Source organism: Octopus sinensis, linkage group LG17, assembly GCF_006345805.1.
Source record: "Octopus sinensis linkage group LG17, ASM634580v1, whole genome shotgun sequence".
Taxonomy (NCBI): Eukaryota; Metazoa; Mollusca; class Cephalopoda; order Octopoda; family Octopodidae; genus Octopus; species Octopus sinensis.
In genome coordinates this window covers 24,406,431-24,429,552 of record NC_043013.1, presented here as the reverse complement: position 1 = coordinate 24,429,552, position 23,122 = coordinate 24,406,431, and the positions used below count along the sequence as shown (strand labels likewise).

Below are 23,122 nucleotides of genomic sequence, written 5' to 3'. Positions count from 1 at the left end.
TAAAAACAGAGCAAGCTTCAAACACTAGTCAGAAGCAAGCCATCTTGATGAGAGTTGCCTCGCAGTTTTTGGGAGTTGGTGTTGATTTCTTTGGAACGTTAAATTGTTATACACTATTATTATTATTATTATGTATTGTTGTAGGTTTCCCCGTGCGGCTGAACCGGGATTAGTTAAAATTTTTAAATTGTTGAATTTCCGTCGTTGTGTGTGCCTCCCACCTCACCATTGTGGGTGACCTAGGAGGGGGGAGGGGTCGAACGTGTGTCCGCAGCTGCAGGGGTTACTGCGACCGGCACCGTTGAAGTTCGCGAGATGGAGCTGGGCACAAAGGAGTGGAAGAAGGGAAGCAAATTGTTGCAAGGGTAGTGGGGGGCGGCTTGGAGTTGGCCCCACCGGAGGAAGTAACGGTTATCAACTGCTACCAAGATGGAGGTTGCCCCAATGGAGGCAATTGAGGAGTGTCTGCATGGCGTAGAAGGATTAACCACCTTCTATACGCGTGGAAGAAGGTATGGAACAGTGGAGGTTGGGTTGTCCAGCGAGGAGGACGCTATTGGCCGCTCCACTGAGCCAGTGGGAGCGCAGGAGTGAGTGCTGCTGCCGATGTGCTATGGCAAGCGTGTTGGCTGGTGGCAGCGGTCATGCGCGGAGTGGAGGAGGATGTAGGGATTCTGATGATGGCCAGGGCGAGGGAGATCAATTGGTGAGGCGGCGGCCTGGAAGACGCAATACAGGTTGGGTTGGGGAACCTACATGGAGTTGTTGAGGAGATTCTTCTGCCGGAGGACATTGCACTGGGAGTGGTGGTGGAGGGAGGGCCTCCAACATGTTTTCTATGTGAGCAGGAATGATACATGAAGGCGAGGTGCCCTCAGCAGGAGGGTGGGGTGGAGGAGCAGCAGGAGCGGCTCACCAAGAAGGAGGGGTCGGAAGTGGGGAGGAGACGTTTATTGTTGTGAGTGGGCGAAGGAGGGGAAGCGGGGGAGCTCTCCGACGGGGAACCGGAGACAGGGGAGGAAGGTGGAGAAGAGGGTAGTGTGGTGTCACAGCATGGAGTGGAGGCTGTAATGGTGGACGATTGTGGTTATGTACGGACGGGGGAACCAAGGGAAGTGGCCTGCCCGGGCAGTTCGGGTCCGGGGCGTAAACAAGGGAATACCGGTGGGAGCGGGTGGCATGTAGTAACATGTGTGAGGGGTGCCACCATGGAGCGGAGAATAGCGATGTTTAGGGATGCCATAGGGATTGAATTGCCAGCTGAGCGTTGCCCGGAGCGCGTGAAGGGAGTGCTGATTGACAGAGGAGGTATGAAAGGTTGGAGGACTTATTTAGGGCTGATGTGAACCCTTTGAGGCAGGAAATTGAGTTTGAGGAGCTGCCCAGGGTGGTTAAATGCGAGGAGTTGGTACCTCTAAGGAATGGTAATAAAAGGATTACTTTAAAAGAGAAAAAACAGAAATGGACTTTTTAACAAAGGAGAAAAAGAAAAAAAGGAAATAGAATTAAATTTAAAATTTCTTTTCAAAAAAACGGGGAAAAAGATGTAAAAAGAAAGAAGAAAAGAAAACTTTCATAACTTGTATAAATTAACAGTAAAACAGTACTGCTTGAGAAGTGGGGTTCAATGCAGCCATTTCATTATTATCCTTTCATTATACATTTTTGTCATTTGTCATTCGTTTTACGTTTTATGTTCCCGCAGTAAGTGTTTTGTCTGTTCTTGTGTTGTCCCCTCTATGTTATGGCCTGGGGGGCGGTAAGGGGGGGGGGGAATAAAGAAAAGCAGAAGCAAGACAGTTGCGACATAAGCCACGTCTTCTTATTTGAACTTTTTGGAAAATTAGTGTAAACTATGAAACCAGTTAGATCTTTAAATATAATAATAAAAACTAATTTCAACTATTCTCAGGGCATTTTCAACTTCTATTTTTTCTATATGTACACACACACATATTCTTTTATTCTTTGTCTCGTTTCAGTCATTCGACTGCGGCTATGCTGGAGCAACGCCTTTAGTCGAGCACATCGACCCCAGGATGTATTCTTTGTAAGCCTAGTACTTATTCTATCGGTCTCTTTTGTCGAACCGCTAAGTTACAGGGACGTAAACACAACAGCATCGGTTGTCAAGCGATGTTGGGGGTACAAACACATTCACGCAAACATATACGCACATACATATGTATATATACATATACACGACGGGATTCTTTCAGTTTCCGTCTACCAAATCCACTCGCAAGGCTTTGGTCGGCCTTAGGCTATAGAAGATACTTGCTCAAGGTGCCATGCAGTGGTACTGAACCCGGAACCATGTAGTTGGTAAACAAGCTACTTACCATACAGCCACTCTTGCGCCTATCTATCTAAGTATATATATATATATATATATATATATATATATATGCAGATGGTACCCTGCACCGTCAGCCACAATTGCTGACAACTGAATTTTACCTTTTTGAGTTTATATTGCGGATAGTCGCCTTCGTTATTTGATATATCAAAGTCATCCCATAAGTTCTGTCCGATTTTATCTTTTTTTTTAATTGAATGAAATTTAATAGTATTTTAGAATGTTTAATGGAATTAAAAATTATTTTTATGCATTTGTGTACATTTTAACTAATTAAATATTATTTTACAGAATAATAGACTTAAAATTTCTATGATTAAAACCCTTTCTAACATGGAAGTATCCAAGGAGCATTTGAGGCACATAATGCTTTATGAGTACAAAAAAGGAAACTGCAGCCGAGGCGACTCGAAACATATACTCAGTTTATGGGGAAAGAATGCTTGAATGAAAGAATTTGCAGAAGATGGTTTGCAAAATTCAGAAGTAGAGATTTCAGCCTTGAAGATGAAGATCGAACAGGACGTCCAATTGAGTTTGATGATAAGCTCCTTGAAACATTACTTGAAGAAAATCCTGCATTATCAGTTGAAGAATTGGCAATAAAGCTTAGTTCAAACCATACAACTGTTCATCGACATCTTCAACAACTTGGAAAGATTCATAAACTTGGAAAATGGGTGCCTCATGAATTTTCCGAAAGCAACTGCAAATCCCGAGTTGACATCTGCTCTTCTCTCCATTCTCGCGAACTTATTTCACCCTTTATTTGTGACTGGTGACAAAAAATGGATCTTCTATCGAAATGTTAAACGTCGTAAACAGTGGCTTGGTAAAAGGGAAAAAGCTCAACCTCAACTGAGAAGGGAATTTCATGGGGAAAAGGTTCTTCTCTCTATCTGGTGGGATTGCAAAGGAGTAATTCACTTTGAATTGTTACGACTTAATGCAACAATCAATGCTCAAGTCTACTGTCAGCAATTAGAGTGTTTGAACCGTGCTTTGAAGAAAAATAGACCTGCTTTAGTGAATCGAAAAGGAGTGATGTTTCATCAGGATAATGCGCGACACCACACTGCAAAGATCACATCACAGAAGATCGAAGAGCTTGTTGGGAAAAAATTCCTCATCTACCTTATTCTCCCGACCTTGCTCCTTCAGACTACCATTTGTTTCGTAGTTTACAGAATCATTAGGAGACATAACTTTCGCGAGCCAGGAGGAGGTCGAAACTGACATTTCAGAGTTCTTCGCATTGAAACCAAAAGAGTTTTACATTGATGAGATTAAAAAGCTGGTAAATAGATGGAAGTAAGTCATAGATAATCAGGGAAAGTACATTGATGATTAAATTTCAATTAAATATAACATTTGATCACTTGTTGTCTTTATTCAAAATTCGGACAAATCTAATGGGATGACCTGATATATATGTTCATCTGCATACACTTGCATACACCAGATTGAAAATTGTTTCAGTAACCAGGTTCTGCTGTTCGTAAGTTGCCCCTAATATTTCCCTCTGTCTATCTCCTAGAATCCTCGCTTTCAAACAGTTTCATTTAGCTGTGAATATGCGTCACTTAGTAATGTAATGTAACACTGTAAATAAGTGGCAAACTAATATATATATATATGTATCCGTACTACCGTTATATATCAATAGTACAAAGTATACTGAATTTCTGCACAAGAGTATTTGGCTCGATATGAAGCAAAGGAAACAGTCTTCAGTACATTGAGATCAGAGGTTAGAGTTGAATTTATTAATATGAGACGTTCCCTTTTAGAGCACTGAAGTTTCACTGCTATTTCTGACAAGCTTCCTTTTTTTGTCAACAACAACAAAAAGTTAATTGTATTAGTTCTTAACTTGAGAAAACCATAATCTTAAACATCCGTATATGATCGGTAAAATAGATTTCTCTTATAATCACACGCCCAAGTTTATGCAGTCGAGGAAATGAATTGGTGTCACGGTTATGTCTTTCTCATGGATATTAGTAATATTCACGAAGGGAAAATCAAACCGGAAATTGAAAATTGATACCAGTTCACAGGAATCTGGTTTCCGGTTGTAAACCTAATAAACATGTATATATACTTTCAAAAGAATTCCATAAACCATTGGGTTGTTGAGTTAAATCTGAGGGCATCATATTTATATTAAGTATCTGACAGGTCATCTTGGTGAGTCCCTCTGCAATTCAGACTAAACTCAATATTGCACGCCAATGAAACGTAGGTCCCGTTTTCAGTGTTACTACTTCTATTAGAAGCTACCCAACAAGGGAGCCTCTAAACGATCTCCCGATCAAATTTCCTTTAGTTCATAAACTACTATTGTACGAAGGAACTTATAGGGTGTATTCCAAAGTACATGTTACCTAGGCATAGATCTGAATGGGACCTTAAACATAGGTCTGCTCGATTAGGACTCACCAGAAGTTAAAGAGTAACAACCACTACACTCGGTATCGAGTTTTATCCAGCAGAGTCAGTGACTGAGGTTTTTGAGAGTCAAGTACATGTGTCAAAATACAGGCAACTTATTTCACCTCAGCCATTTCCGGTATATGAACGTCTTCAACTGTTCAATATTCTTTTATTCTTTTATTTGTTTCAGTCATTTGACTGAGGCTATGCTGGAGCAATGCCTTTAGTCGAACAAATCAACCTCAGAACTTATTCTTTGTAAGCCTAGTACTTATTCTACTGGTTTCTTTTACCGAACAGCTAAATTACGGGGACGTAAACACATCAGCATCAGTTGCCAAGCGATGGGGAGGGGACCAACACGGAACAAACACACACACACACACACACATACATATGTACGACGGGCTTCTTTCAGTTTCCGCCTACCAAATCCACTCACAAGGCTTTGATCGACCAGAGGCTATAGTAGCGGACACTTGTCATTGGCATTGATGTGACAACATCTGAAATGTTGTCGAGGTGTATGTTGGCTGATGAAGATAAATCAAGTATATGTGTGCAGACATATCTTGAGAAATCTGAAACCGGTCCCACATTATCCCTTTCTAGGTATTTCATCTTTCAGATGTTCTCCCTGGAGGTAAGACAATTTTTTTTCAAGTTTGTTGCACACACGCATTTTTGCTAGTACATACGCGGTGAAGCTATACATTAGCGTCGGATTTATTACGTTCGCTATTTTCCAGTAAATATCGGTACTTCGTTGTGCCATATATATATATAGATATAGATATATATATATATATATATATATATATATATATATATATATATATATATATATATATATATATATATATCAGCTGATGCATTATAAAAGAAAGACTATGCTATAACAGCCATACTCTCTTCCTTCAGAGGAATCACACACAGCATCTAATAATATCAGGGACTTAGGAGTAATTGCTGACAACAATCTCAGCTGGAGAGCCCACATCAACAATAAGGTTGATATAGCTCGTAGGATGAGCTCCTGAATCATAAAGACCTTCCGGTGCAGAGAACAAGGTGTCATCTCCTTTGTACGGCCACACCTCGAATACTGCTGCCTCCTGTGGTCTTCCCCTACAAAACATTTCGAAAATTGAGTCACCCTAGAGGGCATTCACTAAAAGAATTAAGGGCAAGAGTGATCTCGATTGTTGCGACTGCCTTAAGGCATTGAAACTTTATTCTCTTCAGCGCCGCCGTGAGTGATACATCTTTTGCACGATGTGGGGAATATACCACCAGCATTGTCCATATAACATTAGCATTAGTTTCAGAATTCATCCAAAGCTAGGACCACGAGCCATATGTCTCCTCCCCAATTCAATATATCAACACATAAATACACTAATACAATTTCTTTTCCTCAACAGGCCCTGCACTATTTAACATTGTCCCGAAAAGATGAAAAGAATGCCATCACCTTTAAACGGAATCTGGACAATTTTTTTCAAGGAATACTAGATGAGCCACCTGTACCTGGATACAGCTCACACAGCAAGAACTCCCTACTCGAATAGACCATGATACCACAAAACTTGACTTTAAAAGGATTTAGTTAATCCTATCAGGTGGTCGAAACATATCTAAGTTATATATATATATATATAATTTACAGAAAAACAAAGGACGAAGATAGGTGTATTAGCTTGACGCTCGGGAATGTCTTTTACGTTTCGAGCCTACGCTCTTCAGCAGAAAAGAATAAGAGAAAATAAACAGAGAGAGAACATAAAAAACGTATGGATTTAGCGATGAAGCATGTTGACTGGTTGAGAAAAAATGGTTTGACAGGAGAGGTAGAAAGAAGGAGAGATAATAAAGTATCGGTGATCCCAAAACGAAGGTACATGTGAAAATGTTTAAGTGTGTGTGTGTGGACTATGGTGTGTGGGTGTCCGGATGATGGTGATGGATGATGTGCAGATGGTGGTATTTAGTGTGGGTGCTGGGGAGTGGTCAGTGCTAGTGTTTGGATTGGTGTGGGGTGGGGTGATGTGGTGTGTAGTGTGGGTGTTGGGGTATATATATATATATATATATATATATATACACACACACATATATACACATTTAATGGACTCTCCAGTCGATAACGATGTATGACTGTTCAACTTTTGCCGAACGACCTGCACAAACGATTGGTTTTTATTCTGATCAAATGTATGCGCCGTACATTAGCTTACTTCTTCCATCAAATCGACATTACCTGAAAAAGTGCCACGAGAAGAGGCCAGAAGGCTCAGTATATCAAAATCATACCATCTTCCAGCGTGGAGTTTTGAAGTCGATAGATAGCTGAATTCGAAAAGTAAGGTGATATAACCAAATGCCAAAGGATTTTTATCTGATGCTCCGCCGATTCTGATTTCCACTCACCATTTTCATCCACAACTAATCATTCCTGAAAAGCATATTATTCTAGAGGCTAAATCTGCAAGTTTTTGGCGCAATGATTTTTGTTTTTATTGGCGAAATTATGAAACACAGAAGAAATACAGTTCATTTCTGTCTGCTAAGATCAGAAGAAGAATTAAAATATTTATTACATATCTATTTCTAGTGACTGCTGGAAATATGAATGCTTTAAAATAGACTTCGTACAAAATACTGAGTTACAAGACAAAAATAGAAATCACTCGTTGATCAGAAGTTACACAAAGCTTCATAAAACATCAGAATACAAATAGGGAAAATGAAAAAGAAATTTGACAGTAAAACTTCGGTTGCATATCGACCACAATAATAATATTTGAATGGTTCTTATAAAGGTGTTTGATACAGAACGAAAAGTAAAGAGTTGAAGGTCATCGATTCTTTACATTACATGCAGGGAAAAGGAAACATCGCTTATGTAGTGTATAAAATAAAAACCACTTGGTGTTGGAAACAATACAGAGCATACAACACTACACATAAGACTGTAGCAAGACTTACTAAAAAATACTATCTCTACGTTTGTATTTGTGAATTGATAATATTGTGAGTAAAAAGTTAAAACAAAAATATAATGAAAGGAAAAAATGATTGAAATACCACGAGGGAATATGACAAGAACTCACACAACTTGTAAATAGACACTTACCTGGCGTCCAACAAGATTGAGAACGTTATCCTTCAAAGAGAATTGGATTGATGGCATTACATACTGGTGTACGTCTATATACATAAATACATACACACACACACACACACCACACACACACACACACATATATATATATATATATATATATATATATATATATATATTTATATTTATATTTATATATATATAAAGATTCGACAAGAAGCGATAAATTACAGAACTCTATACGTAAATGCAGAGAATTCTTTAATACATTATGAATGAAAGCTTTGTGATTCCAGAACTCCGAGTTACACGTTTCTAACCTTTCAGCCTGAAATATATTCAAACAACAAGTTGTTCAAGAGAAAACAGGCCCCAGTTACCAGCTGAATGATCGGAAGTATGAAACTCGGAGTTCTGCAATTACGATCTTTTCAGTTACTATATATACATATATTCAATACATATATAATATATACATATATTTAGTTATAATAGATACATATATTCATATACAAATAGACAGACAGACAGACAGACAAATAGATAGATAGATAGATAGATAGATAGATAGATAGATAGATAGATAAATAGATAGATAGGTAGGTAGGTAGGTAGGTAGTAGGTAGGTAGGTAGGTAGGTAGTAGGTAGGTAGGTAGATAGATAGATAGATATAGATAGATAGATAGATAGATAGATAGATAGATAGATAGATAGATAGATAGATAGATAGATAGATAGATACGATAAGGGGTGATAGAGATAAAACAGGTTAACGAAAATTGAAATACTTGTACTGTATTTTTCTCTACTTGCATAATACAGGAATTTTTTTACAGAAATAACATAAAATAACATTATAAGAGAGGGGGGATAGAGAGGTGGTATACGGAGTAAGAGATAGAGAAAGAGGAAGGGAGGGAGACAGAAGTATTCAACAACTTTTATTGGTAAAATAACTGAAAATTGTGAATTTGGATTCGCTTGAGCCATGTTTTGGATAATAATATTTCTTCATATTCCTACTCGACCTCTTCTAACTCCAGGTCGGTAAAGCATTGAGGTGTGCTCTGCTAGACTATGAAAATATTCCGGAGGCATTAGCTGACTCAACTAAAGTTTCATAGGATCTCGTTAAATTCTAATTAATGCTTGACAATTGAGTCGACACCTGTCCTAAGAAGTTTAGGAATAGAATAGCAAACCACTATTTAAAACCAATTTACTTACACTCTATACTAAAGTGTATTTTATAAGTGAGACTATTTCGTTTCCCGTTCGGTGTGTTCTCGGCTCTACAAAAACATAGCTGTGAAACAGTTATCATAAACAGAGTTATTTCGGACAACTATAATTTATTAAAACATTTTGTTTTAATATAGTGTTGAGTGAACATAAAGTAATTTGTTTAAGTACGTATATTACTGATACTCAAATAACTTTCAAAGGAGGCGCCGAGGTATTTTTGATCTCAGAAAAGTGCAAGCGAACTTTGAACGGCTTGAAGTACCGATTTGGTCGTCTGCTCTTCAACAATAATTTTGTTCATGATGAGGACATGAAGTAAAATATCTGAATAACATTGATATTAAATACCAGTGTCAGGTAGGTTTTCAAAATTATCGTTCTGTTTAGCTTAATTACGTTGTAATAGATATGTTGAAATAAGATAGGATACACCATGCAATACGTACATACACACACTCTATCTCTCATTCACTCACGCGCATATGGGTGGGTAGGTAGGTAGGTAGTCAGATAGATAGATAGATAGATAGATAGATAGATAGATAGATAGATAGATAGATAGATAGATAGATAGATAGATAGATAGATAGATAGATAGATAGATAGATAGATAGATAGATAGATAGATAGATAGATAGATAGATAGATAGATAGATAGATAGATAGATAGATCAGCTTGCGCCCGTCGTTCCCATAACAATCACGCTCACCCCCAATCACCACCAGATAAGCCAAACAGCTTGTGTGAATAGCCGTTTGCCGTAAGATTTTGTCCTTAGGCAGCAGCCCAAAATGAAATAAAATAACAACCCTAGTAATAAGCAGCATTATCTATCACGCTGCCCTTCGGTTTATTTAAGCCTCTTAGCTTCTGCAACTAAAACTTCTGCTTAAAGTCTGTTGTATTTCATCTCTGTATTACTGGCTTACGGACCTCGCCATATTTCTCTCTCTCTCTTCCTTTTTTTGTTTTTTGTTTTCTTTTCACAGGTTCCAGGGCCGTCGGCAACTAAACCGGCAACCCCACAGAGCTTGCCTTTTGAGGAGGGTACATTTCTTGCTATTTGATTACCCTGCAGAATTAAATACAATGTCAAAGGGTGGATAAACTCTGAAGAGCCAACGGCCATCCAAAGAAGCAACTCTCATTATTAGTTATACAGCTTATCAAACCCTTACCCGCTTAAGACAGCAGAGATCATCAGATGTGCAAGGAGAATTCTACTTAGCCGCTTGCTGAAGTTACTGCGTCAGTGCTAGGAGGAGGGATCAGTACCGCAAGACATGAGAGACAGCAACATTGTCACCCAAGAACAAAGAGGACAAAAGCGGCTGTAATAACTGCCAAGGTATTATGCTGTTAAGTATCGTTGGGAAGGTCTTTGCTTGTGTGGCCCTAAACAGACTACAGAAATTATCTGAGAGGGTATACCCCGAATTTCAGTGCGGTTTCGGATCAGAACGCTCCACCACCAACAGCTACAGAAGCGCCGAGAGCAAAGGCAACTTTTTATCACCTTCATGGACCTCACAAAGGCTTTTGACCTAGTGAGTAGAGACGGCCTGTTCAGAACCCTTGCCAAGACTGGCTGTCATCCAAGACTCCTCAAGATTATCCAATCATTTCACGCGGACAATTTGACGGCTCTTTTCCGGAAGCATTTAACACACGCAGCGACGTGAAGAAGGGTTGTGTGCTTTCTCCCACCCTGTTTGGCATCTTCCTTGCAGTCATGTTTAAACATGCATTTTGCACATCAACTAATGGTGTTTACCTTCAAATCAAATCAGACCATAAATTGTTTAGTCTGTCGAGACTGAAAGCAAAATCCAAGGGGCGTCAGGTACTTGTCAGAGAAAAGCTATTCGTGGACGACGCAACACTGACAGCGCACTCTGAAGAGCAAATATAACACCTCGTGGACAAATTTTCAAAGGTCTGTCGGAAACTCAGCCTGACTATCGGTCTGAAGAAGACCCAAGTATTGGGCTAAAGTTTCAAGTATCCATCACCTACCATCACCAGCTACAACCTGGAGGTAGTCAATCAATTCGCCTATCTCAACTCTACCATCGCCGATTACCTCACCCTCGATCCTGAGATCAGCAGGCGAATCGGACAGCAGGCGAATCGGACAGCAGGCGAACCCCACATTTGCCAAGTTCACAAAAAGGGTCTGAGAAAACAAAAAAACTGGCTGCAGACACCGAGATTACTGTCTACAAGGCCTGCGTCCTTAGTACGCTACTTTACGGCGTCTCAATCTCTTTCACCCTCGTAATTTGAGACGCATCTAGGATGTCAAGTGGACCAACCACATCTCCAACACCGAAGTCCTCAACTGAGCCAAGATACCTAGCATACTCACCCAGCTCCAACAGCGTCGTTTGCGCTGGCTCCGTCATATACATTGCATGCTGGACGGAAGGATTCGAAAAGACTTCTGGTATGGGGAATTGGCCACCGGTACAAGAGCACGAGAACGACCTCATCTTCGTTCCAAGGGCGTTTGTAAGAGACATATGAGGCCGCTTGATCTGGACGACATGAGATGGGAGGAGGTTGCAAATGATCACCCACACTGGAAACAAATACTGCGAAAGGGGATGAAACGAGCGGAAGAAAAACAAGAACTCTCTACAAAAAAAAAGCGCACTCAGCGGAAAGAAAAACAAGTGGCACGGCAGAGAGTTCCTTCAAATACAGTCGCTGCGTGTGTGACTGCCACTCCCGTATGGACTTCTACACCTACAACAGACGCTGCACCACCATTCTTCGAGCGCAGATCTATGGCCTCTCGAGATCGACGGATGCCTACTATATATATATATATATATATATATATATATATATATATATATATATATATATGAATATATTTGTCAACTGGATATATGTATATATGATTCATCTATATTGTATTGTTTAATAACAACAGAAAGTGGAAGACAGGTTATTTATCAACTTGCTTCTACTGATTTTACAAATTTTATTGATAAGGAGAGTGTTGCAAAAAGAGAAGGCAGATTGCCCAATATTTTCTGCTAACGAACAGCTGGAACTAAGTATCATGAGTTGTGTAGTAACAATAGTTGTTTATCTGTAATTATATTTGTAACTCAACGTAGACAATACCTCCTCTTGGTCATTAAAATATTTAATCAATGAAATCAAGGAAACGAGATGAAAAGAGTGTGTAATATATCATTAGGTTCGATAATGTGTTCATGGGCTGATTTACTCGAATGTAAACTGGAGAAAGAGAATACAAGAATATTGTAAACTTAAGAGGAAAGTGTGTATTATATTAATTATAACAACTTCGACGGGGTCTTTAATTATTTTATTGTAATATGATAATGAAAAACATTCTTACAGTTTTGGTAGCTACCAGTCTCATTCCTAACTTAGTTTTTGAAGGTTATTTTTATTTTCTCCATAATTTTAGAAATCGAAGAATTGATAAACAGAACGCTACAAATAGATTGTAGTGTTAGTGTCCTTCCAAAAAGAAAAGAAAAACGTAAATAAATTAAATTTGAATTTTCTTTTTACGTTTCTCAATTGTTTGTTTTCCAGTCAGTTAATGAGACACAAAATCTTGACTTAAAATCCCTCCAAAAAATAAAATGACGCTCTCGAGAATATAATAATTATTATACTATCTCTAATTTTATAGAGCCTGTCTATGTTTCTAATTGCTTAGTGTTCGATAGTAGCAATGAGACAATCAGAAAGATGTTTTATAAAAAATAGTTCACGTTACAAATGTTTATGTTCTAACAATTAAATCTAACCTGCTTGCCAATAATCCAGCTCTTAGAAGTGAAAAGAGCTACAACTCATTACAAATTATTTAGCAGAAGTTTCTAAAAAAGAAAAACATATGGATACTTATGGAATCATTCTTGTTTCTTCGGTTTAAGAAAAAACGCAATATTTTGAAAATGTAAACCATAAAAGCTCAATACATATAAATAGATAAGAATTGAGAAAAGATAACCAAGATAAACTTTGTGCGTTAAAGTTATTAATTTACAACTTCTACTAATAAATCGAATGTTTTCCATGAATCAGGACTCTCTTTTTCAGGCAAGAAGACCAATTTTTATTCCTTTTCCAAACACATAGTCAAATAGACATGAAATGTCTTCATTGACAGACACTTATTTCTGCATCTATAATACTCATCTTTCATTATGGCAATTATGTCGAAGTGCTGTGCATGCCATAAGTCATAAAGCACTGAATTAAATGTCATGATTTACTTGTTATCTTTCTACATTTTGCATTCAAACCCTATTAAATCACTTGTCTCACTCCTGCTTCATTTTAATAATACCATCAGTTGTCTCAACGTTTGTGCTAATATAGAAAATATTTCTAATTATATATGCTTAAAATAAATATAACATACATACTTACAGACACAAGACCACTACATCTTATCACACTTTGAAGGCTATGCGTTTGCATAGATTGCCACAAAGTACCTGGTGAACAAGAGAGACAGTGACGCTCTTGTAATCTTGTATGTGTAGGCTATGTCATGTTTCTGTGGAAGACATCATGCATGTGATTAGAAGCTGTCCTAAAATGTCGTCACGGTACTACCTCCCTCTGCGGCACGTTGTTGTTGCTAAAACAATTTACAATGCTATCCGCAAAAAAGACCGTCCAGAAATAAACTTAGAAAATCCCTGTTATGGAATACATTCATAAACACCAACTCAAGGAATACTGGTGGAATATTCTCATCAAAACTTCTGTCAAATGTAAGCATAACAGGCCAGATATTGTTGTTTGGGACAGAAGGGCAAAGGTATGTAGCATCATAGAGGTTAGCTGCCCTGCAGATATAAATATCTCTTTAAAAAAAAAAAAAAAAGAGGATATCTATAGACAACTGCTTCGAAACCTCCAGCTTCTATATCCAGACTATGAATTCATATTCATACCAATAATAATTGGAGCACTAGGTTTTGTTAGTAAATGCTTAAAGGAGAATCTGGATAAACTGAGATTTTAAGAAACAGAAACTGACCGGCTGATTCGTACATTATAAATGCAATCTGTGAGTGGAACAGTAAAAATATGCAAGAGTTTTCTCAAGTTCCAAATGTAAGTTTGTCTGTGTTAACTACATTCCAAAGATGGAGTCTTGTATCTTTGTTGGAAACCGGCTCTCTCCTCAGTGGAAGATTTATAATAATTAAAAAATAGAAGAGACATACATAAATACGTGCGTGCATGCATGCATGCATACATGCATAAATACATACATACATACATACATACATACATACATACATACATACATACTATACCCTACCATACCATACTCGAAGCGACAAGTCGCATATTTGGCGAGGGAGACAATTTATCTCCAACTTGGAGCCACCACCATCAACCCTGTTAAATAACTGGTTAATCTTCAGATGAATTAACTGAGGGAACCTTTTATTCAATATCGTAGTGATTTTAGACTGAAACTAGAATTTACCGTGCAGAGAGTTACTACAAGCAACATGGCTGGGCGACATCAACAACAACACAACCGACGAACAGAAAACAACAGCTCAACAGGTAAACAGAATCTTTCTAGCTGTTTTCATGGAGAACTCGTAATTACAAAACTCATTTTTCTTGGAGTTATGAATAGAGGACTGAGTTATATAACTGTTATAGGAGAGTAAAACAAAACCGCTCTGTTGAGTATATGAATAGACTGAAATCATACTGGGTCGATCTGCGCTTAGCACAAAATCATTTTACTGTAAAACAATTACGTCAACAAGTAAAATTTGTGGAACATAGGAAGAAAGTTGGTGACTGTAACTTCAGTCACTAAGGTTAAATCAAGATCTGAAATTAACCGTCTCTCAAACTAAATAAACAAAACAGTGAACGATGTTAGAACACCACGTTATTTCACAGTTAACAACATTCCAACATATTCTATACTACTTACCAGCCAAGCTACATTGCAGGTTAACGCAACTGACCATTGTCCCTCTAAAGATCATTGTAGAAGCAATCAGGAGGATATATCCGGGAAATATGCACTAAGTAAAATTTTTCTAGAGAAAGTAACTTTGGCTTTGAAGTACTTCCTCGAAGAGAGAGTATTTTCTGCCAAAGTAAGGAAAGACTAATAGACACGGTGTTAAAAGCTGATAATGAAATTAGAGAGGGGTTTTTACAGCAGTGTAATCAGCCCTCATTCTGGCAGATTAACGCCTGTCTATAAGCTTTGCCTACTACCGCAAAACAATACACAAAGGACACTAAAAAAGTAAATAAAACCGAAGCAACAAAGGAAGTGTCATCATGGGTTTTAACAACAGAGAAAAGGATAGCTGACTTACTGAAGACCATCAGCCGTGTAATGATGATTATTGCTTCCAAACAAGCAAACCACTATCCGTCTCACCAACAGAAAGTGAAGAAGGGGATAGAAATGATGTTTGGAGACAGCAAAAAGAGGACACTTGCAAGCTGATCTCCCTTATGCAGGAACTAAAAGCTGTCAGTGAGAAACTCCGACATCAGAAGAGAATAACCGAGAGAAAAACAATAATCAAAGAACTTAACCGGAACTAGACATGAGAGGAGAAGCAGTGAGCATCACAGAAGCTCCTTCACGAGAAGATATAGACCCCTTCTGGAGGAAAATCTAGAGTGAAAAGATGGAGTTTAATCGAGGTGCTCTGTGACTGGAAGAAATTTGAAGAAGTTATTGCTGCTGTGGAAGTCGCGAAGTTCTCCGTTTTGTGATTCAATACTACATATACCTATTGCACTTACTATTTCTCTGTTTTTAGAAAATATGTGTGTGTGTGTGAATGTGTGTGTGACTGTGTTTGTACGTGAGTGTGTGTGTGTGTGTGTGTATATGTGTGTGCGTGCGCGCGTGTGCGTATGTAATTTCGAATATTACTAATTTGAACAAGTTTTCTTGTCGACGCAAAATAGACAAATTCTCTGTAGGATTGTTAAAAGATAAGTCTTAGAACGTGAGCATCTGTTTGTAGTCAACGATAAACACTAGTCTACTATATGACTGACCAAACATAACAAGCATCACATATCAACAACAATTTTTCTGTCTTCTTTTTATTCAAACAGTCAGTGGTTTTTTGTTCACAAGTTTCTGAATTTGGAAACAGTAGAACAGTTACTTTTTTTAAGATTTTACTCTTCTCTTAAACTTTGTTCTGTGAACCAGCACTGGATCTACGTCATGATCAAATAGATTAGCATAATAAATTAAAATCGCCTGTTGTGTTAGAGGTGAAATAAGCTGTCTTTAATAAGGTTGTCATTTCTTTTATACAAAAGGTTTATTATACGAGGGGTGTATGAAAAGTTTTGAGCCTAACCTAGAAACGGGGCTGCTAGGTAGCTGGAACAATTTTTCTGGTAAGTACAGTCTTTTCGGAGTATTCTTGTTCATTTTCATGATTTTGATATTTTAATTTTTTTTTTGTTACATATTTTTGAATAAGCAAGTGTCGAGGTTACAAGGAAAATGGAGAAAACTGAGTATCGTGCTGTCATAAAGTACCTTCATTTGAAAGGCATGACTCCATCAGAAATCCATGAAGATATGGTGAGAAACTTAACAGACAATGCTCCTTCATATGCAACAGTCAAACGCTGGATAAATGAATTCCAGCATGGTAGGAAGAGTGTGGAAGATGATCCCACACCAGGGAGGCCTCCAACTGCAACCACTGAGGACAACATTGACCTTGCTCTTGGTATGATAATGCAAGATCATCGAATATCATGTCGCCAGATAGCTGAGAGACTGGGCATCTCACTTGAAAGAGCAGACAACATTGTCACAAAAGAACTTGGGTTCTCAAAGGTTTCTGCAAGGCGGGTCCCTCACCTTATGACTCCTGAACAGAAACGCACCAGGTGCACTTTGTCCACGAGTAATCTGGAACTGTTTGAAGCCGATGAAGAGAATTTTCTTGCTCGTTTTATTACTATGGACGAAAGTTGGGTTCATCACTACCAGCCTGAAACCAAAGAACAATCAAAGCAGTGGAAGCACACATCTTCGCCTACCCCAAAGAAGGCCAGGTCATTCCTTCAGCTGGCAAGGTCATGGCGTCAGTTTTTTTTTTTTGAATTCTCAAGGTGTCTTGCTGATCGATTACCTTGAAAAGGGTCACACCGTGACAGGGCTGTATTATTCTCAGCTACTGTAATGCCTCTAGGAAGCAATCAAAGAAAAAAGACCAGGAATGCTCACCAGAGGAGTCCTTTTTCATCACGACAATATTCCAGCCCACACCTCAGAGGTTGCCATGGCAACAATTCGTGATTGTGGATACGAACCTGTTCCCCATCTGCCTTATTCGCCAGACTTAGCCCCCTCTGACTTTCATCTATTCCCAAAAATGAAAAAACCCTTGGCTGGTTGCTATTTTGCCACTGACAATGACGTCATAGACACTGTAGGAAGTTTCTTAGAGTCTCAAACAAAAGAGTTCCTCTACGCCGGGATAAAGGCACTTCAGCACCGCTGGAGAAAGGGTTCAGCTATCAAAGGGGACTCTCTCTTTTACTCTTTTACTCTTTTACTTGTTTCAGTCATTTGACTGCGGCCATGCTGGAGCACCGCCTTTAATCGAGCAACTCGACCAGGGACTTATTCTTTTGTAAGCCCAGTACTTATTCTATCGGTCTCTTTTGCCGAACCGCTAAGTAACGGGGACATAAACACACCAGCATCGGTTGTCAAGCAATGCTAGGGGGACAAACACAGATGCACAAACACACACGCATATATATATATATATATATATATATATATATATACGACGGGCTTCTTTCAGTTTCCGTCTACCAAATCCACTCACAAGGCTTTGGTCGGCCCGGGGCTATAGCAGAAGACACTTGCCCAAGGTGCCACGCAGTGGGACTGAACCCGGAACCATGTGGTTGGTAAACAAGCTACTTACCACACAGCCACTCCTGTGAAAAATAAATCATCAGAAGTCTTATACAATGTTTTGTTTTTTTGAGGCTCAAGACTTTTCCGACACCCCTCGTAAATGAAAAACAAATTATTGCACTATAGAAGTTGTGTCTTCCTACATAAGCACGAAATTTATATCAAATATGATGCTGTAGTACGTTCCTACCTTTTCCATGCTGCTTAGTAGCTAAATCTAAGAGAACTCGAACCACATAACCAATGTACACTACAGATAAAGTATTTCTTTACAACGTATCGCATTACGTCATACAAGAGAAAAGACACACACACACACACAGATATAATATAACTCGATGCTTTAAGAACGAATTTCCTCGGTTTATTTGTTCTGCAGCGAATTACAGACGCTCCCTTAACAATCTCAGCGACAGAGATATAATACTCCAATGATTCTTCGGTTGGCAACCTGTAACTGACGACATTATTGTTCTCGAATTGCAATAATAAATAATCAATGAACAAATATCTAATCGGTTCTACCTCTTTCCCCAAACTAGAATCGTGTTTCTTAAATTTAAAATCATCCTAACTCAACAGCGAGCATTGTAACATGGTTTTCAAAAGAATTTTTTTAAGCTACTTAAATTTTTTTTAAAGTATTGTTCTCATATTCAAATTGGTATCAACCAAATCCCACCCGACAGTGCGGTAGTGCAGAAATAGATCTGTAAAAACTAACGAGACAAATGGCTCTCAGATATTCATATCATCTGTATGACAATGGCATTTTGAATGGATCATAGGAATAGTCCAAATATTTCATTTCATTTCAAAATGTAACTGTAATTCTAAAATACCCTTTGTTAAAATAAATCCTTTAAGAGTAACTAATTATAATTAAACTAGCAGTATCGCCCGGCGTTTCTCGGGTTTGTAAGGGAAATAACTATATAAGCATTTTTAGAGATGTAAAGTATAATAGCCATCTCAATATAGCTAACTACAAAGGAGGGGATGTTACTGTAGCTTTTTACGTTCTGAGATTTAATAATAAATTTTTAGAGAGTTACTTCCCTTATATATGCCAAAAATGCATTAAAAATCGGAAAAATTGATGGTAAATTTTTTTTTAAATCGTAGACTCATCGTAGACGCGCGCTAATACCCAGAAGGGCTCGATATGAATCACGACTATAAGATACCCGGTTTTGGTTAAACTGCACCGCAAAATGTGGGAGTAGTTAGGAATCTAAATCGTAGGAGACAGACAGCACACAACCTCACTTTTATATATAAAGATTAAATAACTTGATTGACCAGAAAAATATAATTCAGTTCAGAAAACGGATCGGATAAAAATTAGTTAGCCTAAAAGTAAACAACAGATCAAACTGTCTTCTTTGAATTCTAGCATCATCTAAGAATGATTAATGGTAAAGATAAGGGATAATAGAGTGAGCTTGTTCGTTCCAATTTCATTCATTTAAGAGTCAATTCGAAATAACAGGATTCATACAATATTTAAACAAGAAAACGGGGAAAGCAGTGCTTATCAGAAAGAGAACTTTTAATGAGTGAAATAATTATATGCTACATGCTTTTAATGCGACTTTTTTTTAATTAGTATTAGTAATTATTATCATGACTTTGTTAAATATCTATTAATATTTCAATATTAATCTCTTTCACATTTCATGTTTTAGTATCGCAAATGTTTTAGACTCTTGTTATTAACTCCTTTGTTGATGTTTATCTTTTGATCGAACAGCTCTCGTGGAATACAACTATAATTCATGAATGGGCATTCACACATACAGATCGCTTGATACTCACACATGAAAACACACACACAAACAGATATAATATATATACGCAAATATACAATACATATGTATGTATACTTGTATGCATGTATGAATGCATGTGTGTATGCATGTATGTATATGTATGCGTGTGTATGAAAATATATTTATCTATGTGTGTGTGTATGAATGTATACATGTAAGAATGCATATGACTGGTTACACTTTGTTAAATGTTTCATACATCTTTATAGTTTGTTTGTTTTTTTTTTAATAATAGGTGCCTTACCTTTTCTCCTTTCATATTTGCAACACACTGTGGTCCAGTAGCAGCCGCAAAAGTTCGCATTCCTAATCGTCTCCAAAACATGTCACATTCTCTGTTGGAATAGAGTTCCGCGCTGGTCATGTTGTGCAACTGAAATCTTGCCGCACGTGAATTACGGATGTCACCAATCCCTTCCAATTTATAAACTTCCATTCGGACAGAATTTTGAACTGGATCAAGAAGGAAACTGTATATCTTTTGCTGAGATGGTTTAATTGATTTGTCCATAAAATGTTCCACATAAAAGTTTGTGGTATCCTCGTCCAAAGATGGCAGTTTAATCGGTGTATAGCGTGACCAAAAGAAGATATGTCGTTCTCGCGTGGGCACAGCATTTGACAAATAAGCGTCATTGTGGTACTGTTTTAGGTTGCTATACTCTCCGGGAAGAATTCGAGCCAAAATTCGCAAATCGCGCCTTAAAGACGCCAGCGCCACTCGCGTAATTAGAAGAAAAATGAAGCATATAATCCTTTTGAACTCGGCCATAGATATGTGTTATCTGTAAATCATTCAGACATCCAAAGCCAATTTCAGGGAAATTAAATCTGCATATTTTAAGCGTTTAATCAAAATTCTTTTTGTTATAATTCATTGCCGAAATCATTTTTCTCTACCTGGACTACGTTGACACTTCATGCTATCATTGCCACAACTGTTTACATCAGCAAGAAACGAGTGTTCCTCTTATGAAGGAAGTTTCATGGTAGCGCCCATTAAAACAACTTCATAGCAGATATGTGGTTCCTGTTCGTGTCCATTATTGTTGGTGCACCTAAAAAATAAAATATAGCATTCACTTAATGTTGTTAATACGATTTAAGTTAATGATTAGTTTAATTAAATTCAGCCCTTATAAAACACAATACTTATTAACAAAAATTGTCTGTGCAATTTCTTTACGGAGAAAAATTACAAAACAAGCAAAATATTAGCGTTTTATGCAGAAATATCTTCGCATGTAAAGAAAATCATATCAAACTATTTCACATGCTCATCACACTATCATCAATTTATCGTAGACAATCAGGTTGAAAAAATTAACATCACACGCCCTTACATTTGACAGAAAGTCAATTTACACTCAATTATGGGGAAAACTATAACTTTGAATCAATTCATTCCATATGCCTTTTCATTTAAACACACACACACACATATAGAAATAAACACAGAGACTCAAATGTGTATGTATTTATGGAAACATATATATACATGTTATATATATATATATATATATATATATATATATATATATATATACATACATATATGCACATGTATAGTTATGTGTGTAAACACGTCTAGTAAATAATTTGACTATTGTATAACCATTAAGTAACCACTTAAGAAACCAGCTAGTGATATGATAACGACTTTGCCAAAACAAATTATTTATCATAACATCACAGACAGAAACATAAACTTTGCTTTTGGCGGGAAACCAAGAAAAAAAAACATGTTCACAATTTTTCCGAAACGAAAGTGAGTCAATCGACATCGCAAGAATTTGTCAATTATGAAGAATAATTTCAGTCAATAACGAAGTAACCAACAATACCTTGCGTTCAAATTATCTTGTAGTAGTAGTAGTAGTAGTAGTAGTAGTAGTAGTAGTAGTAGTAGTTCGATCTACGTGAAATAATTCTGCTCTCACTGACTCAGAACAATAATATCTATTTACAAAACAAAATATACGGGACGATATGGGGTTAAGAAGTTTACTTCGCAAACAGGTCCTTTCTGTTTCGATTACGAAGTCTCTTCTGATTCTGTAGCCCCGAATTGGTCAATGTTTCCTTCGCAAAGTACGTGCACAGAAGATTTTTAGTGGAAAAAACATTAATGACTTCCTTTCACTGCATTCCGCTAGTGTATCAGCGGTATATGTAAACTAAGCGTATTATACTAACCAGGGACGGTTGTTTGATTAAGGAATTCCTTTCACAATAACGGAGTTTCAGCTTTAATTGCACTAATTGGCATCTTGGGCCAGTGTCATGTACTATACCCCCAAGACGACTAAAATCTTGGCAGTGAAATTAGAAGCTGTGTAGATTCCTGTTAGACTGTTCTTGAATAACAGTTTTAATCCATCGCTCGGTTTAATGGCGCTACTCTCGCAATTGAAGCAGATTAGTCTGATATCCGACATCAGGAAAAAAACTTCCGTTCTCCAGAGTTGAAATCTATTCTAAGGAGATTGCCAATAATTTCTTACTTAAACAAGGAACCTGAGGTTTTATTGTTAAAGGAAACTAATGTTTTCTCACTTTTACAGTGGACACAAATACAAGCGGAATCTATTCTGTTGTTATATTTATTCGGGCTCAGAGAATAGCCATCATTTTTTCTCCGGGTTTTGAAGGCTCTAGAGAAGGTCATGGCCGTTGTCTTTCCGCCTCTGATTAGGTCATAAAAAACATAAAGACAACGCATTTAAAAGCTCGTTATTGGAAACTTACTCTTGCCTTTCAGCATTCACCACCAAATAACAAGTTCACTCGACCTTCAGAAATAACAGTTAAATGTCCTTCAAATCACATCCTTCCGTCTTGAAAAAATGCGAAGGGCATAGTTCTGGTCTGTGAAATGCTTTTAATATAAGTATATTTGACTATGGACGATATAAAGCTATGCAGTAAAATATTGGTGAACCAATGAGAGAACTTCTACAAGGTCGTTTGACTTGCTAGAAATAGCAGAAAATTATCCTTTTACTCACACCCTACCGCATTCAAAGAGGGGACTCTACAGAGGATTGTGACACCTACTGAGAAAGAAACATGCGTCCACCGCTGTCCTTTTATCTTCAGAAAAACGAAAACATACTGGTTCTTGCAATATGGTATGTCAATTCGGGAGAAATC

General features: G+C 37.7%; 1 protein-coding gene across 4 annotated transcripts in view; it reads right to left on the bottom strand.

Annotated features, from left to right (window-relative positions):
* LOC115220992 overlaps positions 1-23,122 on the bottom strand; it is a 197,563-nt gene that overhangs the window by 75,222 nt on the left and 99,219 nt on the right. For 3 of the 4 annotated variants that reach the window (XM_036510448.1, XM_029791210.2, XM_036510449.1), the window contains exons 2-3: positions 20,214-21,027; positions 7,932-7,961 (exon numbers count right to left, since the gene is read on the bottom strand). In XM_036510448.1, coding sequence (XP_036366341.1) covers positions 7,932-7,961; positions 20,214-20,741 — 558 coding nt within the window. In that variant the 5' untranslated portion in view covers positions 20,742-21,027. The remainder of the gene's footprint in view (positions 1-7,931; positions 7,962-20,213; positions 21,028-23,122) is intronic. The other variant, XM_036510450.1, reaches the window with a different exon arrangement.